We start from the raw sequence: 23,520 nt of genomic DNA, 5'->3' as shown, positions 1-23,520 counted from the left end.
AAGTGGAAAAAGTCATCTGCTAAGTCACAATGTGGACAAAAGTGTGTGTTGAATGATCACGACAGACGCTCAATGATGTGATTGTGGTGAAAAATACGAGGACAACAGCTGCAAAAGTCCCTGCAGAACTGAATGTCGCACTCGAGAACCCTGTCACCACCAAAGCAACATGACAGGAGGTTCAGAAGCAGGGCTTAACAGGGCGAGCTGGAATTCCAAAGCCACTCATCTGTGATATAAATGCTTGTAACAAGGAAATGTGGTGCTGAAGCCATAAAACCTGTACTATGGAGCAGTGGAAGAACCTCATTTGGTCATAAGAGTCTTTTTTCACACTGTTTCCATGTTCTGGCAGAATTTACATCAGAAGAGTGGAACATGACAGGTATTTGGTGATGACTTTTGGCAGCCATATCACAGTATTCCATGGGTCTCATGCTTACTCTGCAAGGTCGTGTTACTACCAAGGATTACGTGACCATTTTGACTGATCAGTGATACAGTTATGATACAATATTTGTTCCCCAACTTGATTCTGTGTCCCACAATGACACAGTTCCTGTTCACACAACTCAACATCACCCACAACTGGTTTTGTGAGCATGAAGATAAATATTAACATCTCCCCTGACCACTAAGGTCACCAGATTTCAATATTATTCAGCCTTTGTGGTATACTTTGTAGATAAGGATGCCAGATCACTGTCCACCTCCATCATTGTCACTTGAAACTGCAACTATTTTTCAGGAAGAACAATACAGATTTCCTACAAAACCATACAGGACCTGTGTTTATCCATTCTGAGATTGCTGGAAGCTGTTTTGGATGCCAATTGGTTTCCTAGACCGTATCATACATGGTAATAAGTTGTGTTTTTTGCAGTTCTCAATTTTTGTCCAACACCTGTACATACTTAATGATAACTTTTTACATTAAATTATAACATTGACTCAGTTCATGGAGGTTTTCAATGAGAAACACCTACCCGAATCCTCCTCCCACCAAGCTCAGCCTAAAGAATTACAGCAAATTTGCTGACGCATCTCTTATTTGGCCACATGTATGGATATTACATAAAACTGAAGCATTCCTTTATATAATTAATAGTGGAAATTATAAAGAATTACATGCTATCTTTGGTCAATGTCGAAGTTTACAGGACACAATTACACAGAGTACTGAGAAGGCCAGTTGGAACTGACAGGTAATTGAGTGCCTATGCCTCACCACCATTTAAACCAGAAGAATTTAGTGATAAGTTAACTAGCACAAAGGCACACGAAACCACTAATGCTTAGAGTATGAGAGTTAAGCTACAAAAGCTTCATACCACTTTCTAAGCATAAATACAATGCTAAATAATCAGTGAGCTGCTGCTGACTATGGGTTTATGGAGACTAAACATCAAAGGTCGTCAGTCTCCTATTCACCCATAGTACAGAATAAGTGGACCCTATCTGTCTGTGCCTAGAGTAAATTCTATGTGAAAGTGTGAGAAAGTTTTTGAAATATATGCAAAGAGTGTATCTGAGGTGGGATGTGGGTATCAGTCCAGTATTCACCTAGTGGAATGTGGGAAACCACATAAAAACCATATCCAAGCTGGCTGGCATGCTGGCCCTGGGCAGATTTTAACCGGAGCCAGCGTACCTCCCTGCGACACAAAAAGTGGGTGTTGTAAAACACACAGCTATACTGGAAGGTAATTATCACTGAGAACGGGACCACAAAGGGCATCACAACAAGCAGAAGAACAGTAGGTATCAAGCTAACTGCAGAGTGCTGCAGATATTCTGCGTAGAAGTATTAATCTAGTGTAAATTAGCAGGAACAGCCTCGGACATTGCTCGGTCTTGACTACAGTCGCCAGGTTGAATGTTCACATGCTATGAATGTGGACTGATCTACATTTGGTACAATGGATACAGCCTATTAACAAATGCAACATTTTAGTAAAGCATCAGGTTTGCTAACAGCTCAGACAAGATAACAAGTTACCAGTGAGAGAATGTCAGGAAATTTGTTCCAACCCCACTAATTTAGAAAAGTCTCCATTTAGGCTACGCAGCTACCTGAAAAAAGGGGGGGGGGCAGGGAGACCACTGAGAGAGCAAAATGCCTTGCCATTTGGGCTACTATAGTCCTTGCTGAAAGACTAACTGTGCTTTTAGAAATGAGCTGCTTGGTTAATAGTAGACATACTACCAAAACAAGAAACAGGCACTAACAGATTCCAGAATAAACTGGGAAATGCATAACTAACACTATATTAAAGTGGCAACTTCCATGCAGTCCACTGAAGGTAACCGACAAAAATTCATCTGTTTCACTCTTGAGCTCCCTCCTTCTGCATATCTTCCTCTCACACAAGTCACAATGATAGCTGCAGTTTGACAAATAGAAGACAACAGAACCAACAGCACATATACAACAACTTTGACTGACCAGAAACAGTCACCTCAAAGCAGTAGCCAAAACACTGACAGTTATTTTATTTTAACATCACAATGCCGTGACACACCCGTAAGGGCAATAGCAATAGGAACAAAAGAAGACCATTTTTCATTCTAAAGAAGCAATAAATGCTCATGATGGTTCACTTCATGGTTTTCATCTAATCAGTTGTCAACTACCCTACCCACTGCACTGCACACAAGTGTGTGTGGAATGAGGTACATTATAAGTTGTTTAACTGTTCTTTGTTTTCTACTCAGTGTACCCTCACAGTGTTGAGCTTCTTAAGCTCTTCTTTTTATGTCTTTAGGATGATGTATTTATACTGACAGCTATTTATGCTGACCTGAAAGATTTTCATATATTTATGTTTTAACTCTTGTAATTGATGTAGTAGTGTCTGTGTTTGATGTCAACTTTTTTTACTCAACCTGACTGAATAGTAAGTATTTATGTGATGTACTCCTTTTGTAGTTGTAAGTATATGTAAAATGATTTACTTTGAGAATCTTACAACAATAGAAATTCAATATACATCAATTGTACACTTACTGATAGGTCAGTTGGGTCAACTGAACCTACCGAAACCAGATGTTGCCTTTGACACATAACTTAATGACAGTGTGGCATGTGACACCATACCTGTGCAAACAGAAAAACAACACTAATAATATTTCTTTTGCATCCATAATAATTTTTGGAATGTAGGTTGTGGTTACATACAGCCCAAAGTACAACTTCCATTGCTGCCGTATTGCAGCCGCGAAGTGGGGCCAAGGCTGTTTCCCAGATAAATTATTCCAATATGACGATGTATCACTATATTATACTTTTTAGTTTTTGATGTTGTCCATTATGGACAAATCATTGTTCATTTTATTCTGAAGAAGGCTGGGTTATCCCAACTGAGACATAGGTAAGACTAGGTAAACATTGCAACTGAGGCTGTTGGTAATGTAAAATTAATGTGTGAAAATTATTCTGCTTCACATGTCTGATGTCTTCCTTGAAGTTGATGACATCTTCCATTGGGATGTCTGTATCACAAGGCCAGAATCTGACTACAGTGGTCTGATGAGCGTGATAAAGAACTCGTGCTGATGCCTTAACATGATGAAACACATGTGGGCCACTATTGGCTGCCAGCTCTACACCACAAACCACCAGCTCATAATTTATAGGAACTGCATGACCTGAAGGTAAACATCTCGTCCACATAATTCCAGAAACCTAACAACGATTGGCAGATCCATGCCATGATGAATCACTGCTGCATTATGTTCCAAAGGTAGATCAACACATTATTAAGTTGTTGGTCTTACAATTTTGGCACAAGAGTGTATGTGGCTTCAAAGGACATATTTGTCCAGTTGTTTCCTCACCATTAAGTTTTGTACCACTAGTACTTACTGTTGCAGTCATAATCAATAAGCAGTTTTGCAGTGTTATGTTGCAATTTGTATCCCACCTTTGGATGCAAATGCCATGTTTGAACTTACACTGGATAATTGTTTCAGACATGTACTTATTGTAGGTATGTTTTCACAGCCACTATTAGTAATCGTGTCTGCACCTCCCTGTATCTACATTACCTACTGTGTGCTTGCACAGGTTTTTTATTGAATGGATTAGTGGTCTCTCTTGGTTGTTACTGTTATGTTATAGAGTTGAAACTGATCACAAGTGTAAGACAAAGTATTTAATCCAGTTGAACAGCCCAAGTGGAAATGCTCCTGTCTTTTATCAGTTATCTTTGTAACTGTATGGATAGAAGTATCAGTACACACATCATTTTAATTCCTTGAATTAACTGTGGCATACATATGTATAGCTTAGGAATGGGAGAAATAAGTGAGCACATGGTGAAGGAATAATAATGAGCAGAAAGAGGATTAAAATGGCAGTTTATCAAGCATAAAAACACCTTTGAAAAAACGTTATAAATACAATGATTACAAATTGACAGTCCTATTCTTATCTCTCTCCCTTCTTTACACAAGATAATTCAGTTACTCTTCATACGAAAGAAAATGTATGCCAATTCATCACTTTTCACTTTAAATTACTTTATTAAGGATGTGCTTGAGACGCTATTTCCAGTTCTCTTTATATCATGATCGTCGTGTTAGCTCTTACCTTGCTACCTTTTTATATCTACATTCTGTTTTTCTCTTTTCTTTCATCCTTCCATGTGGAGGTGCATATTCCCCTTACATACATGATGTCTTTTTTTCCCTGTACCTTACATCAGATGCTTCACACTGTACACCAGGATAGCTGATGAGCAGCTGTGCAAGAGCAATGTAATTGTATTTTCTATAACTCAAAGCTTTTGTAAAAACTATGAGCACTGTTGTAAAAGCTATGAGTGCCAAGTGTGACATTAATGGTACATGTGACAGGACTGGACTTTTGCTAATTACTTTGGACAACAATGAATTTCTATACTCTTGTTATTCTTATTTAATGGTGGTTGAACATCTGTTCTCTCACTCATGTGTCAATAGTTATGAGAAGCAATCCACTGCTGGAAACAATTGAATTTAAGGATTTTTTTTCAGTAGTCCAACTTTTCATCACACCATGGGTTTAGAGTAAGTATAACAATTAAGATAATTTGTCATTCAGGTGGCAAAAATTGGAAAAAATCTCCTTCATATATCAACAACCATGTTATTTATTTAGATTTATGGAACATTAATTGTATCAAAGGGACACATGGTACATTTTCATCATTACACGTCGCTCTGAAAACAGCTGTGTGTGCACAGGTTTTTCTTTGAACTGGAGTGCTACTAGTAAAGTGACTACTATGTACGCTAACTGCCTTTGTCATTCTGCACTGAGTATTCTTACTCGGAGCTATCATATAATTAACACTAAGCACCAATGAAAGCATTTTACTAATTACTATGGGTTATGGGATTATGCCTATTGCTGTTGTAATTTTGTATTATTTTGGGGACACAGTGACTGTGACCAAAAATCATAGCCCCAAAAATTGCCCCTGTGGAAAGAAGGAAATAGAGAAGGATGGAAGAGGTAGTATCCATCTGCCTACAGAAGGATACTGATCTGTATCTGCATAAATGGCATGAAGACTCCCTCCACCCTGACAGAATACAACAAGCACATGGGTGGAACTTATCAAATGACTCATTAATTGAATCAGTGCAGGATAAATACCTATAACAGGAAATGGTAATAGGCTCTGTTCAGCTGCTTACTGGGTGTCAATGTACACAATGCCTGTATACTCTACTGTAAAAATGAAAATACAGTTTTCTAATGCATAATTTCAAGGAGAAATTGTGCTGGTACACATGAGGAGGTATGCAACAGCACTGAACGGATGTGATACCCACACTCCAGTACTATAGTACTGAACCATCTAATTGTGAAAATACAGGAACTAAAAAGAAAAAAAGACAATGTGTTAGTATGAACTGTAAAACATCAACAGCTACCCATTGCAAAAAATGTAACTTGGGACTGTGTTGAATGTTTTGCAGCTTATCATACCAAGTAATTTGTTGTTGTTGTCTTTGTTTTTGATTTGTAACTTCTACTCATGTCTCATTTGTTTCTTTCAGTACAAAAACGTGTAAACTATGTATAATTTGCTTCCTGTAGTGGTTAGAGTTATCTATAGGATAGAGCAAAAAAAACTACTCACCAAACAGAACCAAAGGAACCCACACACAAAAGGGTTTAACTTTTGCAAGCATTCAGAGCCAGTGGCTCCTTCTTCTAGCAGTGAGTTAAAGGGGAAGGTAGAGGGTTGAAGGAAAGGGGCTGGAGTGGTTTAGGGAAAGGGGTACAGTTAAAAAAAAAGTCACCTGAACCCCAGGCCAGGGTAGACTTACCGGACGGGATGAGAAGAAGAGACTGCCTTTCGTTGTTATAAGATAGAGCGTATTACACCAGTAAATTAAAAATCGCTTTTTCATTTTCAATGCTTCTTTTACAGTACAACAAACAAGATAAAGGTAAAAAACATAAATAATTAACAACAAATAATTTGGGGCGCTAATGGATTAATCCGTTCATTTAAAATAAAAATCACATTAATTTTCATTTGTGTTGCATATTCATCAGTTTTGGTTTTACATGACAAATAGTGGCACAGCTTCTCAACAACTGAGTAAACCAATAGCAGTGGGGACAAAAACTGTAACTGTGTACATTCACCCATACAAATCATTTACAATCATCATATGTTAATCATTATGCAAACATTTATCTCATTCCAAAAGTATCATTAAGTCTTAAGCTTCCCTGTGATTGCTTCAGGTCTTCCTATTAACCAAAAGAACGCTATGACACAAGATTCTGAGTAATTTTACTTTGGTTAACATAGCTGCCTTACATCTTTGGCTTTATCCTTCCTGAAAACAAAATGCTAAGAAAAAATCTTAAACCATGTCCTCTAATAAAATTTAGATTGCATTTTTTCAATATGTGGACAACTATTCAGCTATTTAAATCTTTGGCTGTGTTAGTGTCAAATTATAAACAAACAAAACAGAACCTTTATATTTCTCATCACTTCATATTCCATCTGAGCTGCTGTCCCATCCCTTTAGTACTACATCCTTGTCGGACATCTGCATTCAGATATTATTTTGATATAAAAATGGGACGATAGGTAGTTCTCCTGTTAGTATTAAATAAAATTTCATTTATATTCCATTGCAATCATATAATTTGTAAAAGACAAAACTCATTGGTTTTCACAGGATTTATCTATCTCTAATAGCCTTGAAGTTAGGGAGGAAGGTGTTAAATTCTAATCATTTTCAGTCTTCTTACATGAAAAACTTATTCATACTGTCTTAAATACGTGACTGTGAGTAAATATTGATGGGAAAGTTCAACTTTTTAGAAAAAATATAATTACAATACACCTACATTCTAATGAGAAAAGTGAGTTTTCAGCCTCCAGTAAAAGGATCTTTTCCTGGATTTAAAGTTTCAAGGTTTACTCCTTATTACATCCTGTACAATTATAATTTTCATTTTTGCCAACAAATGTGGTATCTTTGTCTACTTCTGTCCATACTCCAGGTCATCACTTGTGACCGCAACTAATACACATTTCAACAAAATTTTCCAGTGTACTGATTAATCAACAAAATTTTGGGTTCAGGTACAGAGCTACAGATTGTTCATTGCCATACTGATATATCCAGAGCTGTAGCTACAGTCACTCATTCATAAGATGGCCGGAAAGTCTATACTCAAAATGTCTACACAATCTATTACACGAAAACGTCATTGATCTGGTCCTTATTAATCCAGATTTCTGATTTATCCAGATTAGCAGTTTTTTTCCTTTTCCGTTTTAACACAAAAATGTGCAGTACATGTGGCACCATAGGCAGCACAGAAATCACGAGTCCCTCATTTCCAGCTACTGTTACTACAGTCAGAGAGGATCTGTTACATACAGAGTTAAGATGTGTACCAGTAGTGGTCTGTTGCTTCCACATTTTCAGTGTGTGTGAATGAAATGACTGCCAAGTAAAAGATAGTGGTTGCTTCAATAGACAAAAAGTTGGAAACACTAAATGGAACAAACAAAGGAGAACTGATGATAAACAAGGCTGCAGAATATGGTGCAGTTACACAAATTGTTTTCTTCTTTGTTTTTTGGCCTCTTTCTTCTGCAGTTGCAGATATACAAGTTGTATAATGCATATGTTAGGTGTTAGTGAAAGTGCTGTGCCTTAAAATTCAACACATATACATGGAAGAACATGAAGAATTATTTAAACAATAACAACACTGTGAGCAATGGTAAGAATTAATAATGTTTATGGTAGTAAATTAAAGTGAACTTTTCATTATCTTAGCAAGCAAAATTTTAAGAGGAATAGACTATATTGTTACAGTGCCCACTGAAGATGCTTCAGTATAAAGCAAAACACACTTGGTTTTAATTAGACTTTCTTACAGTTGCAAAAGAAAGTAAGTAACATCAATTGTGTCACGCTTGAAGAACCACCAAAAAGAAATTGAAACCTTCTGCTTTAAAACGATGCCCAAAGATAGTTTGCAGTACTACTGTACAATAAAAAAAGCAAGAAATGGAAAAATGGATTCAGCATTATTCACTTGGTTTAGCGAGACAAGAGGTTCAGTCTAATGTTGTAGGAAAAGCCACTAAACTTGAACAGCAAGCTACCAGATGATGATCCTAACTTCACAGACAGCCTGACTGTAAAGATGGAAGCTCAGCATGGCATATGCCAGCTTTCAGTGTCAGTTGAAAGTTTTTTGGGAGCTAAAGCAGCTGCAGCAAAAACAGATTTATAATGCAGATAAATTTTTACTTATTTACTGGATGTTACCCATTAATATGCCGACTTTCAAATTAGATGACTCAGCTAGGTGTTATAAGACTTGTAAGGGTCAAATTACAATTATGACTTGTAGCAATGCATTCATAAGACACTAAGTCCCTCTCCCGTTGAAAGAAAAATTAATACATCTGCATGCAGTGAAACATGCTAATGGGTCCTGTCTGGCAGTTGTCTACAAATCAAAAAATAATGCATATATGGACAGTGGTATTTTTAAACACTGATTTCATTATGATTTTGTGACAAGTGTAAGATATTTGGAGGAAGAGAGTCTTCTACCAAAGGCCATATTGTTTGCTGACAATGCACCGTCACATCCGAGAGTGGAGCAGCTCATCAGTGGTGACATCAGAGTGAAGTTCTTCTGTCCTAAAGTAACAGCTCTTCTACAACCGGTGGATCAAGATGCACTGATGAACACCAAACCTTTATACAGTACTCTATCACACCAGCTGCTCCCTCTTTACTGGGTAAATTAACTGAAGAAGAGGGAGCAGCTGGTGTGATTTATGTATTTAAATAGGTCAATATTTAAAAACATGACTTTTATAGTTGCATCTTCTTGGGATAAAGTCACCAAACTATTAATTCCGATTAGACGATAGTGACATAGATGCCTGGTTGCAGAATGATAGTCATGCTGTTACAGCTTCATGACCAATGACAAAATTTGTACTGCTGCCTGTTGTACTACAGAAAATGACAGTGATGACAAAGTCATCAATGAAGGTGGCATTTCAGGGGAAGAAATAATGCCTCCAGAGCTGGAAAAACCAGTGGTTTACCTAGAATGTCAGCCAGAAGTAACTCCAGCCGAACTTATGTTAGTAAGAAGTTTAGGCAGTTGTGCAGCTCTCAAATGCCACAAACGCTTGAAGAAAAAAAAAGCTTTACACACTATTTCAGTAAATAAACATAACTATAGAGTTCAAGTAAAAGAAAAGTGTTTCTTCTTAGAGCCACAATAAATGGTTAGTACATCTACATCTACATCTACATCTACATGACTACTCTGCAATTCACATTTAAGTGCTTGGCAGAGGGTTCATCGAACCACAATCATACTATCTCTCTACTATTCCACTCCCGAACAGCGAGCGGGAAAAACGAACACCTAAACCTTTCTGTTCGAGCTCTGATTTCTCTTATTTTATTTTGATGATCATTCCTACCTATGTAGGTTGGGCTCAACAAAATATTTTCGCATTCGGAAGAGAAAGTTGGTGACTGAAATTTCGTAAAAAGCTCTCGCCGCGACGAAAAACGTCTATGCTGTAATGACTTCCATCCCAACTCGTGTATCATATCTGCCACACTATCTCCTCTATAACGCGATAATACAAAACGAGCTGCCCTTCTTTGCACCCTCTCGATGTCCTCCGTCAATCCCACCTGGTAAGGATCCCACACCGCGCAGCAATATTCTAACTGAGGACTGTGTACTGTGGTACATAGTAGAGTTCTTGCATAGAGTAGAATATTTCTGAATTATCTGGATTTTCAGTAATTCGGATTACACCTAGTCTTACCTAGATTCTTTTGTACTATAAAAAGTGAATGACACCCACATGCATACCTAAAATCTTGTCAGTCAGTCAAGAAATATTCTCAAGCAGTCAAGAAATAACAAATGTTAAGTCCCTTTACATTCTTAAAATACAAAAGCAACTTAACATCCACTTTTGAATGTTAAAACTTTTGTACTATACAAAGTGTTCGTTACAAAATTTATGGACATAATTACTCACCTAGAGACGTCTTCTTCACTGACAGCTCGTGGTGTCGATGCCTGCAGTGTCATTGGAGTGTTGAGAGAATCGGAGTATGGCATCTGTGATTCTGACGGAGCTGCAACAAGAAAGTATGTTTAAGCAAAAAACTACTGAAGCCCTTTCCTTTTCAAAAAGTGCATTGCAAATGAGTGTGTCAAAATTATAAGTGGACAGTAAACAGATGTGCTCTCCCAATTTTTAGTAATTCAATGCACTACGCCAGCCTGTGTAATAAAGTCTGCCATCACCACCATTAGCTCAAGTGCAACTTTGTGTACCTGTCTTGTTACATTTTATTTATTTCAACAATCGAAATGCCAGTTCGGAATATTAACAATGTGGAAAAAGATAGATTGCTATTTACCATAAACATGATATGTCAAGTTCCAGACAGGCACAATTAAAGGACACTTACACATTAGCTTTCAGCCACAGCATTCATCACGAAAAGAGCAACACACACCATCCATTCACCCAAGCAAGCACATGACTGCCACCTCCTGCAGCTTGGGCTAGCTGCTGGAGTTGTTGGTCATGTGTGCTTGAGGTGTTGATGACGACGTTTGGTCTAAGGAACGCTCAACTGCGCGATCATCAGTGCCCGTACAAAGTCCCAGTTTTTACCCAGTCCAATTTCTACACAGTCCAGTTTCTACACAGGCCAATTTCAACACAGTCCAATCCAGCCACTGTCTCGAATGATAATGATGACAATGAAATGATGAGGAGAATATGAACAACGTCCTTGGGCAGAGAAAATCCCCAGCTCAGCAGGGAATCTAACCTGGGACCCCATGATCCAGAGGCAGCAATGTTAGCCACTAGACCATGAGCTGCGGACTGCCTGAGGTGTGCTTGCTTGTGTGAATGAATGGTGTATATTCCTCTTTTTCTGATGAAGTGGCCAAAAGCTAATGTGCAAGTGTCTTTTAATTGTGCCTGTCTGTTTGTTGTCTTTATATTAAGTAGCAACATATCTTTTCCTAAATTGTTGATTTTATTTATTTATTTATTTAATACAGTCAGATCTATTGATAATAGTTTATCATTAACAACTGAATAATCAAAATTGTTAAAGTAAATTTTTAAACCATTTTTTTTTTTAAATTTCGTATCTATTCAACTCACTTTCTTTCATTGCACATACAGATGAGCACTAGGGACAATAAAATACTGAACTGTCTTTTTATGGAAAATCACAATTAGTGTCAGTGGCAATGGTTTGTTAGAAGGCAAAATTTTAACAGAAATCTACAACATTTTCCTCTTACAAATATTCCAATCAGCTGCACAATTTCTTCACTATACTGGGAGTGATTGTCTTCATTTATATCACTGTTCAAGGGCATCAGAAAAGAACTTCATTGCTGATTCACAGGAACTGTTCTATAGATGGTACATAAACCATATTCAGGTGAATAGTCACCTATATAAATTTTGTTTTGTTTTGGGGTGTTTATTGCCAATGAAAATGTATATAAATCATTCAAGGTTTATAAAGTGTCTACTCCTTAGGTTTCAAGAGTTAAAAAATGTACATCTGAAACCAAATGTCCAACAAAAGATGAAAACACTGAGGAAGTGCACTACCTGGTATTCGACAACTGGTGATTATAGGTTTATGTCACAGGCACATCTGAGAGAAAGACTGTGGAATATTTCACATCAAGAATCAATTATTATAAAGTTTTGTACATGAAAATGCCACATTTGCTGAATGTGAAAATGAATTTGTCAGCTTTTGTTTGAACTCTTTGAAGAAGAATCCAAATACATTTGTGTGGTTTCACACCACTGCTTCAAGCTTTGACTTCTCTCTAGAAGAATCCTAATACTCTTGTGCACAGATTTTCTATGTGATTGAGATGTATCAATCCATTACTTCAAGCTGGAAACAAAACAGCAATCAAAGCAGTGGCTGGATACTGTCAGTCCTACACCTAAAAAGTCAATTTTTTCGTCCTCTGGACCACACAGATAAAGAATTATGCGAGAAGGTGTCTGACTGGAGAGAAAACAAATCATCTTTCAACAGCACACTGCAGCTACCAACACAAGTGCTTTGGTAATGAGAAAATTGTGGGATCTGTAGTACAAATTGTTAGATATCCAGTCTCTTCACTGCAATTGGCTCCCTCTCACTTTTCCTCATAAACATAAGAAAATCAATGGCTGGAAAATATTTTGCACCCAGTGAAAAGGATTTGGCTGCTGTGCATGGATATTTTATAAAACTTTCAGGATTACACTTGTAATGGAAAGATAATGGTCAAAGTGATGCACTGAGGTAATAGGGGACTACATCATGACATCTGTGTGCTTTTGACTTTTTTCGTAGACAGAGAGAGAGAGAATATTTCACTGCCAGGTTGAGAATCTGTTCCTTGCCCTCATATAATTGCAAAGTACATATTACAGTGTAATTCAGTTCACTGTAATAAATAGTACTAGACCTTTAATACTGTTGCAACAGAAAATACAATGCATTGATAAAAGAAAGAAATTCGTGAAATGAGTTAGTTGTCATTATGAACTTTTACAAATAATACTATCTAGAGGACTTAATATATTTTTATTTATTACATTACTGACATGTTTCAGCTACTGATGTCATCAGGTACAAACTTAGAGCTTGTGAAACAAAGTTTAGTGTCAGTTGCAATAGAATTTATCCTGTGCTTTGGCATAGGTTTTATCGCAACTGCAAATTCTAAGATTTGATCTGCTGCTGGAAGTACTCAAATCCTTTCAATAATGTAATAAATAAAAAAACTCATTGAGTGTTACAAACAGTATCAATCATACAAGTAATTTACAACTGAAAGGTGACATCTCCTAACTTATGAAAGACAGAGAATGTAATCATTAGCTACGACAAAAATCTTGGAAAGTCTATGAAAATACTTCATTTCAAGCTTTGGGAACATGTCAATACATGTGCTTTGACCTAGATGTTTTCCTTTCCTTCATTTCATCTTCTGTTTTATTGTCTCTTCCCGATTTTTCACAAAAATAACTTTTCTTTAGAAGCTTCAGAGCCACTAATCACGTCAAAGTTTCTCTTTCAATCTTGCTCTGACTCTCAGGGTCCTTAGCTTGTATAAACAAGCTATGAATAATTATTTCTTGGGGGGACCTCTATAAGTGAATATTTATGAAAAAGATAAGGCTAGCAAAGTCTGCATGGCATATTTAAAAGACTCTTCTGAAATCATGACCGATATTCTCTCACTATTCTATCATGCTCCCGTAGATTCTCAAACATTCAAAAAGGTGTTATTTATCAGTTCCCCCCCCCCTCCCCCTCCCACAAAAAGTGGGTCACTTTAATTTAGAACGCGTGGTGAAATGGTTATTCGATCTGTTATCAGTGCACAGTTGCTGAACCACTTCAAGCATCACAAATGCACACATAGAGAGAAAGTGAGAGAACTGATGCTTTATTTTGATGCACTGATTCTGTGAGAATCTGAGATAATGAGAAACTTTGCTTAATGTATTGGGATGACGCAGATGGGAAGCACAATCTACATACATCTGTGTTTAGGCCCTAATTCAGCACAATTTCAATTTTTATGTAAAATCAATGCAGCATATACTCTACAGAGAGTAAATCATTATTGCTTAGTATTTATTTGATTAAATGACAGTTGGTGTTTCTCTTTCCTTGAAGTCTTTCTGATGTTGTCATGGCCAAGACATGTGCAGGCTTAATCTAAGCTTAACCATTGATACTGACTGTATTGCATATTATGAGGTACAATGTCATGCGTAAAAGTAAATCTCCATTTGGCCTATTGCTATTTCTATGAACAAGTTTTCATTACTATTTGATCAGGTATATATAGTTATATATTTAAAGCATTCCATTTCATTTTTTTTGTTTCCTACTGCATTTATTGCTTTTATCTAATCCTGTATATGTGCTTCTTTATACTGCTGTCTTAACAGCAGCCACTAACAATTTCACTTGTATGTATTTCATTTGTATGTCTGTATTTATTTGCCTCTTTCCTAGCAGATCAAACCTATTCATTTCCATCTATTGGAGGATCAATCTTAGCACATACATTTTCTAATTAGCAAGACTACAATGGACAAGAAATGTGTATTTCAACATTCCAATGGATGGAAAAACTGCATTGGAGCAATGAATCACTACAGAGAAATAAGGAAAGTTGTGGGACATGTCAAAAATAGAATAAATCGATGCTGACTACACGTAAGTCTTGTTAGTGGTGGACTGGTTTCACTGGTGACGATAATAATACTGAAATCAAACAAAGAAATTTACTTAATGTCTTCACCTTTCAACATAAAAATAAAACATTGTTTACCATTCCAAGGGGATATATTTAGGCCCTTCCCATTGCAGATCACAACAACACTTCCCAAACTGAAATTTAGCCAGATACACAACTGTGCTACACCCCTTGAATTACACAGCCTGAAATGAAACTACATTAATACTGGATGTTATGCAAACCAGTAAATTTTGGGATTTTTTTTTTTTTTGCCATACCAATATAGACTTGAATGGCAATTTTCAAAAATTCCCAATTCAAAAATTTCTTGGAACGCTCTGTATTCAATGGATTGGTTCATATGTCCTGGAGAATCTATCAACTACAAACACATAAGGAGTACAAAGAAAAAAGGTTAGACCATATGCTACGTATATAACAGACCACAAATTTTTATATCTGTTTCAGGTTGACATGCTGTTCTAATAATATATCTCTTACTTTTGAATGATCACAAACATTTTAATATTTGTATAAAGCAGCAGTGGGCATTGAAACATAACTCCAACAATGACCAAAATAGCAATAAAGTGGCATCACTTCTTACCCAACATTGTTGGAGCAGTGAATGAACACTGAAAACTAAAAGCTGGGTTCAGTACCAAAAGGAAGACATTTATAAAGTGCATTACAAAAATATGAACTTGTTTATTTAGCATACATGAAACACAGTAATCACTGGTGCTACAAATAACCTGATAACAACAGAGACAAATGTAACAATGAAATGTTGAAGGCAATGTTGAGAAATGGATTTTTTTTCTTCTGTTCACTATGACATAAGAACATATAAGGCAAAAATCTACTTGTTGACAAGGAAACATTTATAAAATAATGTCCTTCACTTAATAGATTATCACTGAAATGTTATGAGTTTACTAATGCCATGTCAGCAATTGCTGTTAATTACTTACATAGAAACACCTGCAGATGAACTCATCTTACTTCTACAAAATTTATGAGAAACATCTCATGTGACAAAAAGTTATTTGCCTTGAAATATCAAGACACACCAGCTGAAAGAAGAGAGATAGGAATGGAAGTAATATCAAAAATTTACACTGAAACCATAAAGCCAAGTCAAACATTTGCAGATTCATCCCTAAATGCCATTGGAAGAAAACAATAATATACATGAAGTAATCAAATGGATGTACCTTCACATATTGAAATCATTTCAAAGATGTTTCAGAGATAATTCTTAACATACATGTCAGAATAAGCGAGAAACCACTACTGAAATATACTCATGCTGTTTTGCTGAAATTTCTTCATTTATGAAACATGAAGATTTATAATCTTCAAGAATCAAAGCAATTTTTTGTTGTACTATCATGTTAAATTATTTCAGAAAATTGTAATACACTAATTTGGATGATATTTTTCTAATTGTCCATTCTATCTGTCCATTCCATTCCACATTTTCAGCATATTCTTACATTTTTGTAAATATTTAATATTGACAATTTTCTTTTTGTGACATGTTTTACTGTACTAGTCACTGATGTACAAACATCACTGTGGCAAGACCTATCATAAAGTTTGAGCAAGAAATAATATATTAAGAAGACTTGCTAATAGCAGATGGGGAGCTGAACCAAACAGGCAGCTCAAATGAAATACACCAACTAATGACCAGCTGTATGAAACCTATGTAGCTCGATAAACTATACAGACCACTAACTCACAAAGCATTGGTCACAAGCACCTTAGGAAGTATAAGCATACTTTCAATTAAGATCACACCTGGAAAAATCCCATGCAAGATTCTTGAACAAAGATCTTATCAGTCCTCCTCCACTGCAGGAAACATCCAGCAGTGAGAACTTGAGATGGAAGATTTGGAAGAACTTCAACTGCATCAGAATCAGTGTAGCACCACAGAAGGCAACCTCATCCTGTAGGGCCTTATACAGTATTATCACAATATATGTGATCATAGCAAACATCACAATATGGGACACCTCCAAACATGTCCTAATTGAGCAAGTAAATGTTCCCTCGATGAATTGTGGCAGGAAGTACAGAAATACTGAAAGTGGCCTATGTTGGGCAGAAGAATTTTGATTTCTGGAAACAAAAAAGTGTGAAGGATCTACTCCCTATGGATCTAATAAAATAAAAGCTTATTTATCTACATACTACCTATCCCTTGGAATATGCATTCTTCCAAGTAGTCAACCACAATTGGCGAGAGGAATAGCCAAACCAAGGATCACTCTTCTGATCTGACAACTAATGGCAAGTAGCGACCTGGGAATACAATTTGTTTATCTAGGTACCGTGTTTCGTAAACAACTGTGGTGCAGTGATATAACATACATGAAACCATTATTTGTGGAAGCACCAAGCACCTTTCTAGTGCTACTAATGTATATTACATAACAGTGTATCATGAATCACAGCTTTCTCAGTTAAGTGGTAATTTTCTGTAATGCTGAAACAATACTCACAATGTCACCAAACATACTTGGAGCAAAGAGCAACATGTGATCCTACAGGTTACCAGTTATTCCCATATATTCAGAGTTTGAGCCTTATAGAGCTTGTTTGTAAAAGTTAATTTTTAAAATCACATAAACAAATGCCCCAATGGTCTTCCTGCTTGCAGCAAAAATGACAGTGGTTTGCTGTGTAAATTATTATGGTGGAGCAGTTAGCCATAAAGTTGAAAATGTGAGAATGGGTATATAATGGAAAGAAACTATATATTGAGTGTTAAGCTGTCAAAGTTAAGAGTCACCAAGAGGCAGTTGAGCAACAATTAATTTTATCTTGTGGTGCTACAAAGTGGCATCTCTGCATATGCATATAAAAACAATAAATGCAAATTTTAACAGAACCATTAATAAACAACTTTTTATTAAAAAGTAACTTCTCAAATGAAGTGTAAGATTAGCTGAATCAGAGAGCCAATGCTCTCACATCATTCTTTTAGTCGTGGGTGTTTCACTGATATGCAAACTGCCCGAGGGAAATGTGATAAGAGTAGAACAGATATGTAAATCTTTTCTGCAGTGGTATGACACAGTGCACATGTGAAAGCCTCTATGTAAGCATCACAATAAAATGACACTGCATGGGAGGCTCAGAGGCATTTAAATAAGAAAATGCCCATGAAGAAAAGAGCCCCAAGATGAAAACAGCAGTAACTAAAATGATGTGCCAGGACGCAACACCCTTTGAATCGACAGACAATTTTTCTAGATCCTTTGCTAGCAATAACTGATTGGCATCTAAAGTTCATTACTTCAAGAAAGTAATGCGGACTCACGCTTACTACCTGTAGTAAGTAGGAGACCCTCATAATGACAAGCACACCTTGAATTATAAATTACTACAACAGTGGGGAAACTGCAAGAATGTAAAAAATATTTTGTTGACATAGTTACTGGCTTAGGCATTGAAAATTTGGCTCCTGTATATTTCCACAATGTAAGTAATCAGCATTTCTAAGCAGTTACACTGACTCAACTAATGGGATTAACATAACGGGCCATTTTACAGTTTTCAAATACTTTATTGAGTTACTTTACTTTTACTTCATTTCACAGGCTATTTAAAAATCACCAATTTGAAAAGACATGTGGCAAACTTGACATAGGTACTCAGTGCCTATTCTAGCTCCTCACTCAGAGACAAGTTCCATACTTCCAGCCAAATCTTCACTTGAGGGTACAATTAGGGCATCATATAGACAACTATTACTCAATCACCTGTAATAGTTTTAGATCACTGTGCTGGAGCATTTTTGCAATGACTGAATCAATTTAACATTTCACTTTTGGATGGATAATTTTAAGAGTAAATATTTCAGTGACATGATTGGTCTTCATAAATCACACACACACACACACACACACACACACACACACACACACACACACACTTGTAATTCCACAAGGGTGAGAGTAGCTTTACGTTACAAATTCACATGGGTTTCGACTCACTGGTAGCATCAAAAAACTATGTATGAGAACACATATTAATTCTACTCACTACTAGTTCATCCATCCTACCTGTTCCCACAAAGTTCTACACAAATGAAAAACAAATTTAGCGACATTTAAAGTATTCTCTGACTTATATGTTTATGACAGCTGAAAATACTATACATATTTCAGCAGGGCATATATCATGATAATGCTCCCTTATTTTATTATTCTAAGAACCTAGGTTTCAAAAAGAGTGATGCAACATGAAATTAGCTAACATACAGAAATCAACACAGCTAAACTTGCTTTTTACATCTAACGATCATGAATGTATTGGAGACTGGGGGCTAGTGATATTGATATAATATGGACACACTGTCATATGCAACACAGTGGAAATTACATTTTCTCTTCATGCATCTGTAACTCCAGCTACATGTTGTATTGAGAATTCAATAGCTTCTTGAATCTCTGTTTACAATGCAACAGTTAAATGACAATGAGCAGAACTAACCAAAAGAATATACAGCAAGAAGGAAGGTCCTGCTTCAGCAACTTATTAGCCATGAGGTCTTCAGTGACAGAAGACTAAATTTAATTGAATACAGACAGAGGAAGGATCATTCTGTTGCCTCATAGAAGGAATCTTACTATCATCCAAATGAAAAATTTAAAGAAACATTAGTTACATGGGCAACTAATTTCAGTTCTTTAACACATACCCAAAATAACCATAACCAGTCTGAAAAATAACTGCCAACAACAACACAAATTAGTAGCAACAAAAAGAGAAAATTGAAAATTATCCAACAACTTGTTCATTGAAACTCCAGCCTGAAGCCATGTGGGCCAGGTTCATTTGCTTACTATGAACACAATGCTATCTCAGCCACATTTTCTTATGTTTCCTTTTTAAATTCCAATACACACTTCTTGATGTATAATACATTATTGTTGCCTATTACACAACTTTTCTAATAAATTAAGCTTGACACATCACGACTTATGTAAAATGTCAGAGTTCGCAGTTATTCTCTTCCGTAAGCCTGCCTCTAAAAACATTTTCGATGAGTCAAATGACACTAGCACTGAAAAACATGCAGCTCATTGTACAATTGAATTTTACTGTGTGTTTCTAGTAACTTCAAGAAGAATGAACACTACTGAATCTGTATGAAGCATAAGGAAGCATACAAGGTTAACATGAGTTGGATGTTTCTTTTTGCATACTTTCTCAAATTTACACTATAGCACTTCAAATGAATATTATTTCGAATTGTATGAGAAAAATGTGTGTCAAACGCATTACTTGATAACTGTAAAACATATGTCAATGAAATTAGTTATATGTGGCGTGTAGTAGCTTCAGGATTTGGTATTTGAGATGTAACAGTCAATGCTTGCACAACATGAATCCTATTGCTTGATTATAAAAATGTTGATAATAAATGTGGATACAGCCTCATTCTCTAAAACCAAATCAGAAGAATTATTTACAGTATTTGTTTCACATTACAGTACTATTTTCCTCTGCCACTGTACCATAGAGTGAGGATGATTTTAAAGTTTTTGGTATGAGTTGTAGGTGACTCTATATTTTATTTGCAGATGTATCATGTAAAACAGCTTCCCTAAAATACACATACAGCAAAATGTTTTGTTCTGTTCTTCGGGTTACATTTCCATACTTCACACATTCTTACATTTCAGTACATTTTTACATTGCCTAAAACATTGCCAATTTTAACTTAACTGTGTAGGATGAGGTTTTATACTTCAGGTAAAGAAACACTCTACTGTTCCAAAAATAAAGAATACAATATAAGCTTACGTGGTGGAGGTGTATTGGACACATCAGGTGGGGGCGGCAGGTATGCATTTTCTGGTTTCGCCACGAGCAGCACCACTCTGTCTTGTGTGGCCTTCAGAGTTGCGACAGCCTCTTCGTGGGTGACATTTTCCAGATTTTTTTCTCCGTGCTGAAATATAATATTCATTTACCAGGGTAGTCAAAAGCTCTTAGAAAGAAGTAAATACAGATGACTAATGTAAAATAAAAATTCCACTATTTTTTTTTTAGAAAATGAATTTGTTATTGCATCCAAATTGTGGTGAACAATTAACATATACAAATTCTGACCGTAAAATAAAATAATAGTATAATGATCATGCAGTCAAAAGCTCAGTTACTACATATAAGGAACATACTTTTTTATACTATAGAAAAAGGGGATTACATACTTTGTTTTAATTTTTTCAAAGAAAACTTTATGGAGTATTTGTAACTGTATCATAGTAATGTATATAAATTAATGTAAAACTTCGGTATTTCTCATAAAAATATTTTAATTGTAAATCTTGAAATGTCTCCTGTACAACAAATCAAATGATTTGAAAACTGTAGGTAGTAGGTCCATTTTGAAATAGACATGAACAGCTACAAAAATATTATAGGTTCCACTCCTTAAATAAACAAAATACTGTAAACAATAGGAATCAGTGAAATAGTTACATGTATGTGCATTAAAGCTTGCAAAACTTAATATACGACACAATCAAATTTAGTAGCTATTGTAAAATTCAATGGTAGAATTCTTACAAAATTTAACTTGTCTTGAAAAGAGGACTCAAAAAAAATTGGCAACTGAGTCATTTCATAATATTCTTCACCGGAATCCTTAGCAACATCATTGGAAGACGAAATAGGAAACACTAAAAGACTAGTTATATGTTTTATAAATGAAAAACACAAAATGATTTACACTCGCAATTCATTCTTCTACCAATGAGCGATGGAATAATCAGCTACATAATAATTACTGATTCATCTGCAGTTGTTCAGTTTCAGTGAAAGCACTTCAAGTATGTGCAGAAATCCTAATGAGACACAACAGCACTGTTACTGTGAGACACGACAAAATTTACGGTTAACGTAAGTAGCAAACAAATGGAAACCATTCAGTCAGAGAAAGAGGAATGGAAAGTTATTTTTAGAGGGGAGTGGAAGTCAGCACTTATCATATCATGATGAGGTATTTTGAAAAGGCAACTGCTTCTTGTAATGCGAAGATTTTTAGGCTGTTTGACTAGTGAGTTAGAGTAGAAAAGATCCAAAGCAGAGAGAAATGAAAGTGGTGTTACACTATTGCTGAAATGGCAAAAGCGAATAACCCATGGTTTGACATATTCCCCACCCATCCCTAGATTCCACATCAAGTGATATTTTTCTATTTCTTAATCTCAAAAAATTATTTGGAAGGAAGGAATATTATTGGAATTAAGATGTTACCTGTGCTGAGATCATTGTGATCTCACTAGAACCAAATGCACTGAGGTCAACAGAGCTATATTTCATCATCAGACACTCAAGGCAATGCCTTGTTGATGTAGCCATCCTTCTCTGCCCCTCACCATCTGTGCCATTTGGGGTTGTAGTTGTACCAGTTTGTTCCACTAATAACACTTTGTATTATCAATGTTCTGGGTCTGCCTTTCGATTTATCCCTCAGTACTTTTTCTACTAAGTTGTTTTTATGACGCTGTTTTGTCAAATTATGTGGCCAATTATTTTAGTTTTCCTCCTCTGTTTCATGTTAGTCAATGTCCTTCTGTCTTTAATTTATTTTAACATTTGTTTGTTAGATTTTCTATCAGTTCAGGGTGTTTTCTGGTTCTTCTCTATACCCAAATCTCTACTGCTTCTAACTTTTCTTTTCTTGTTTCCCCAGAGTAAAACCTTCACAACAATGCTCCAAATAAATGTTTTTATGATTTTCTTTCTTGTTTCTACATTAAACTGCTTGCTTATTAATAAATGGCATCAATTCCTGAAAGTTTTTTGAGTCATTGCAAATCCTTTAACACCTATTATATTCGTGTTATCATCTCTTAATATACTTCCTAAGTAGCAAAATTCATTTACTTGCATTAGTATTGCATTTTCTATGTCAACCCTCTCAACGCCAAAGGGGAAGAGGGGTACCTTGTGCACACCTTTTTAAAATATTGTGACCCAGCCAGTTACTTAATATATTAAATTTTCGGAAAAAATATTTACTGTTTCTAATATTTTCTTCTGCCTGATTCCATAAATATTTTAATTTTTTCAGTCAAACTTAACCCAAAAATTTAAAACTCAGTAGTAGATATTGTTTTAAACAATGACCATCGTATTCAATGCCATCATGTTCAGGACCTTACTTACATCAATATCTCTTTAAAATTATTTTGTAAGTTAAACTCAACTACACTCAATAAAATTTGCATTTTTCACTTTTTTAGGCTGGGCTTAAAATACCCTCCCCTTGGTAGTACACATTACTGAAAACGTGTTTATGTTGCTAAGAATGTGCTAAAGGATATTTTCATGTTCAAGACCTCCTAACACAGCAGTACCTCTTCAAAAAGTATGTTCATAATATAAGTCAACAACCATTAACGAATGTTTTGAGTGGCCATAAGGTCTCCCACCCACTTCCTTGCTCTCTTTGTAATGCTCGTTAAGCAAAATTCGTTGGTATTGCTAGGATTAATGTCTGCCCACAATTGTCTTTTCGATTATCTATCACCATTATTCTGAAGCGCTATGTGGAAAATTAAACTTACTTTCTGAAGAAAACAAAATGTTTTCACTACGTTTTTTACCATTTCAAGTTCGTGAATCGTGAGACGTAATAGGTCAGCCATAAT

General features: G+C 35.8%; 1 protein-coding gene across 2 annotated transcripts in view; it reads right to left on the bottom strand.

Annotated features, from left to right (window-relative positions):
* Window positions 1–23,520, bottom strand: part of LOC126336587 (disks large 1 tumor suppressor protein) — a 4,198,467-nt gene that overhangs the window by 448,046 nt on the left and 3,726,901 nt on the right. For both annotated transcript variants that reach the window (XM_050000444.1, XM_050000445.1), the window contains 2 exons: window positions 20,663–20,810; window positions 10,569–10,668 (listed from right to left, as the gene is read on the bottom strand). In XM_050000444.1, coding sequence (XP_049856401.1) covers window positions 10,569–10,668; window positions 20,663–20,810 — 248 coding nt within the window. The remainder of the gene's footprint in view (window positions 1–10,568; window positions 10,669–20,662; window positions 20,811–23,520) is intronic.

The sequence above is a fragment of the Schistocerca gregaria genome, chromosome 2, assembly GCF_023897955.1.
Source record: "Schistocerca gregaria isolate iqSchGreg1 chromosome 2, iqSchGreg1.2, whole genome shotgun sequence".
NCBI classification, from domain to species: domain Eukaryota; kingdom Metazoa; phylum Arthropoda; class Insecta; order Orthoptera; family Acrididae; genus Schistocerca; species Schistocerca gregaria.
The sequence above is the reverse complement of the archived record's forward strand: the minus strand, read 5'-3'. Positions and strand labels throughout refer to the sequence as shown.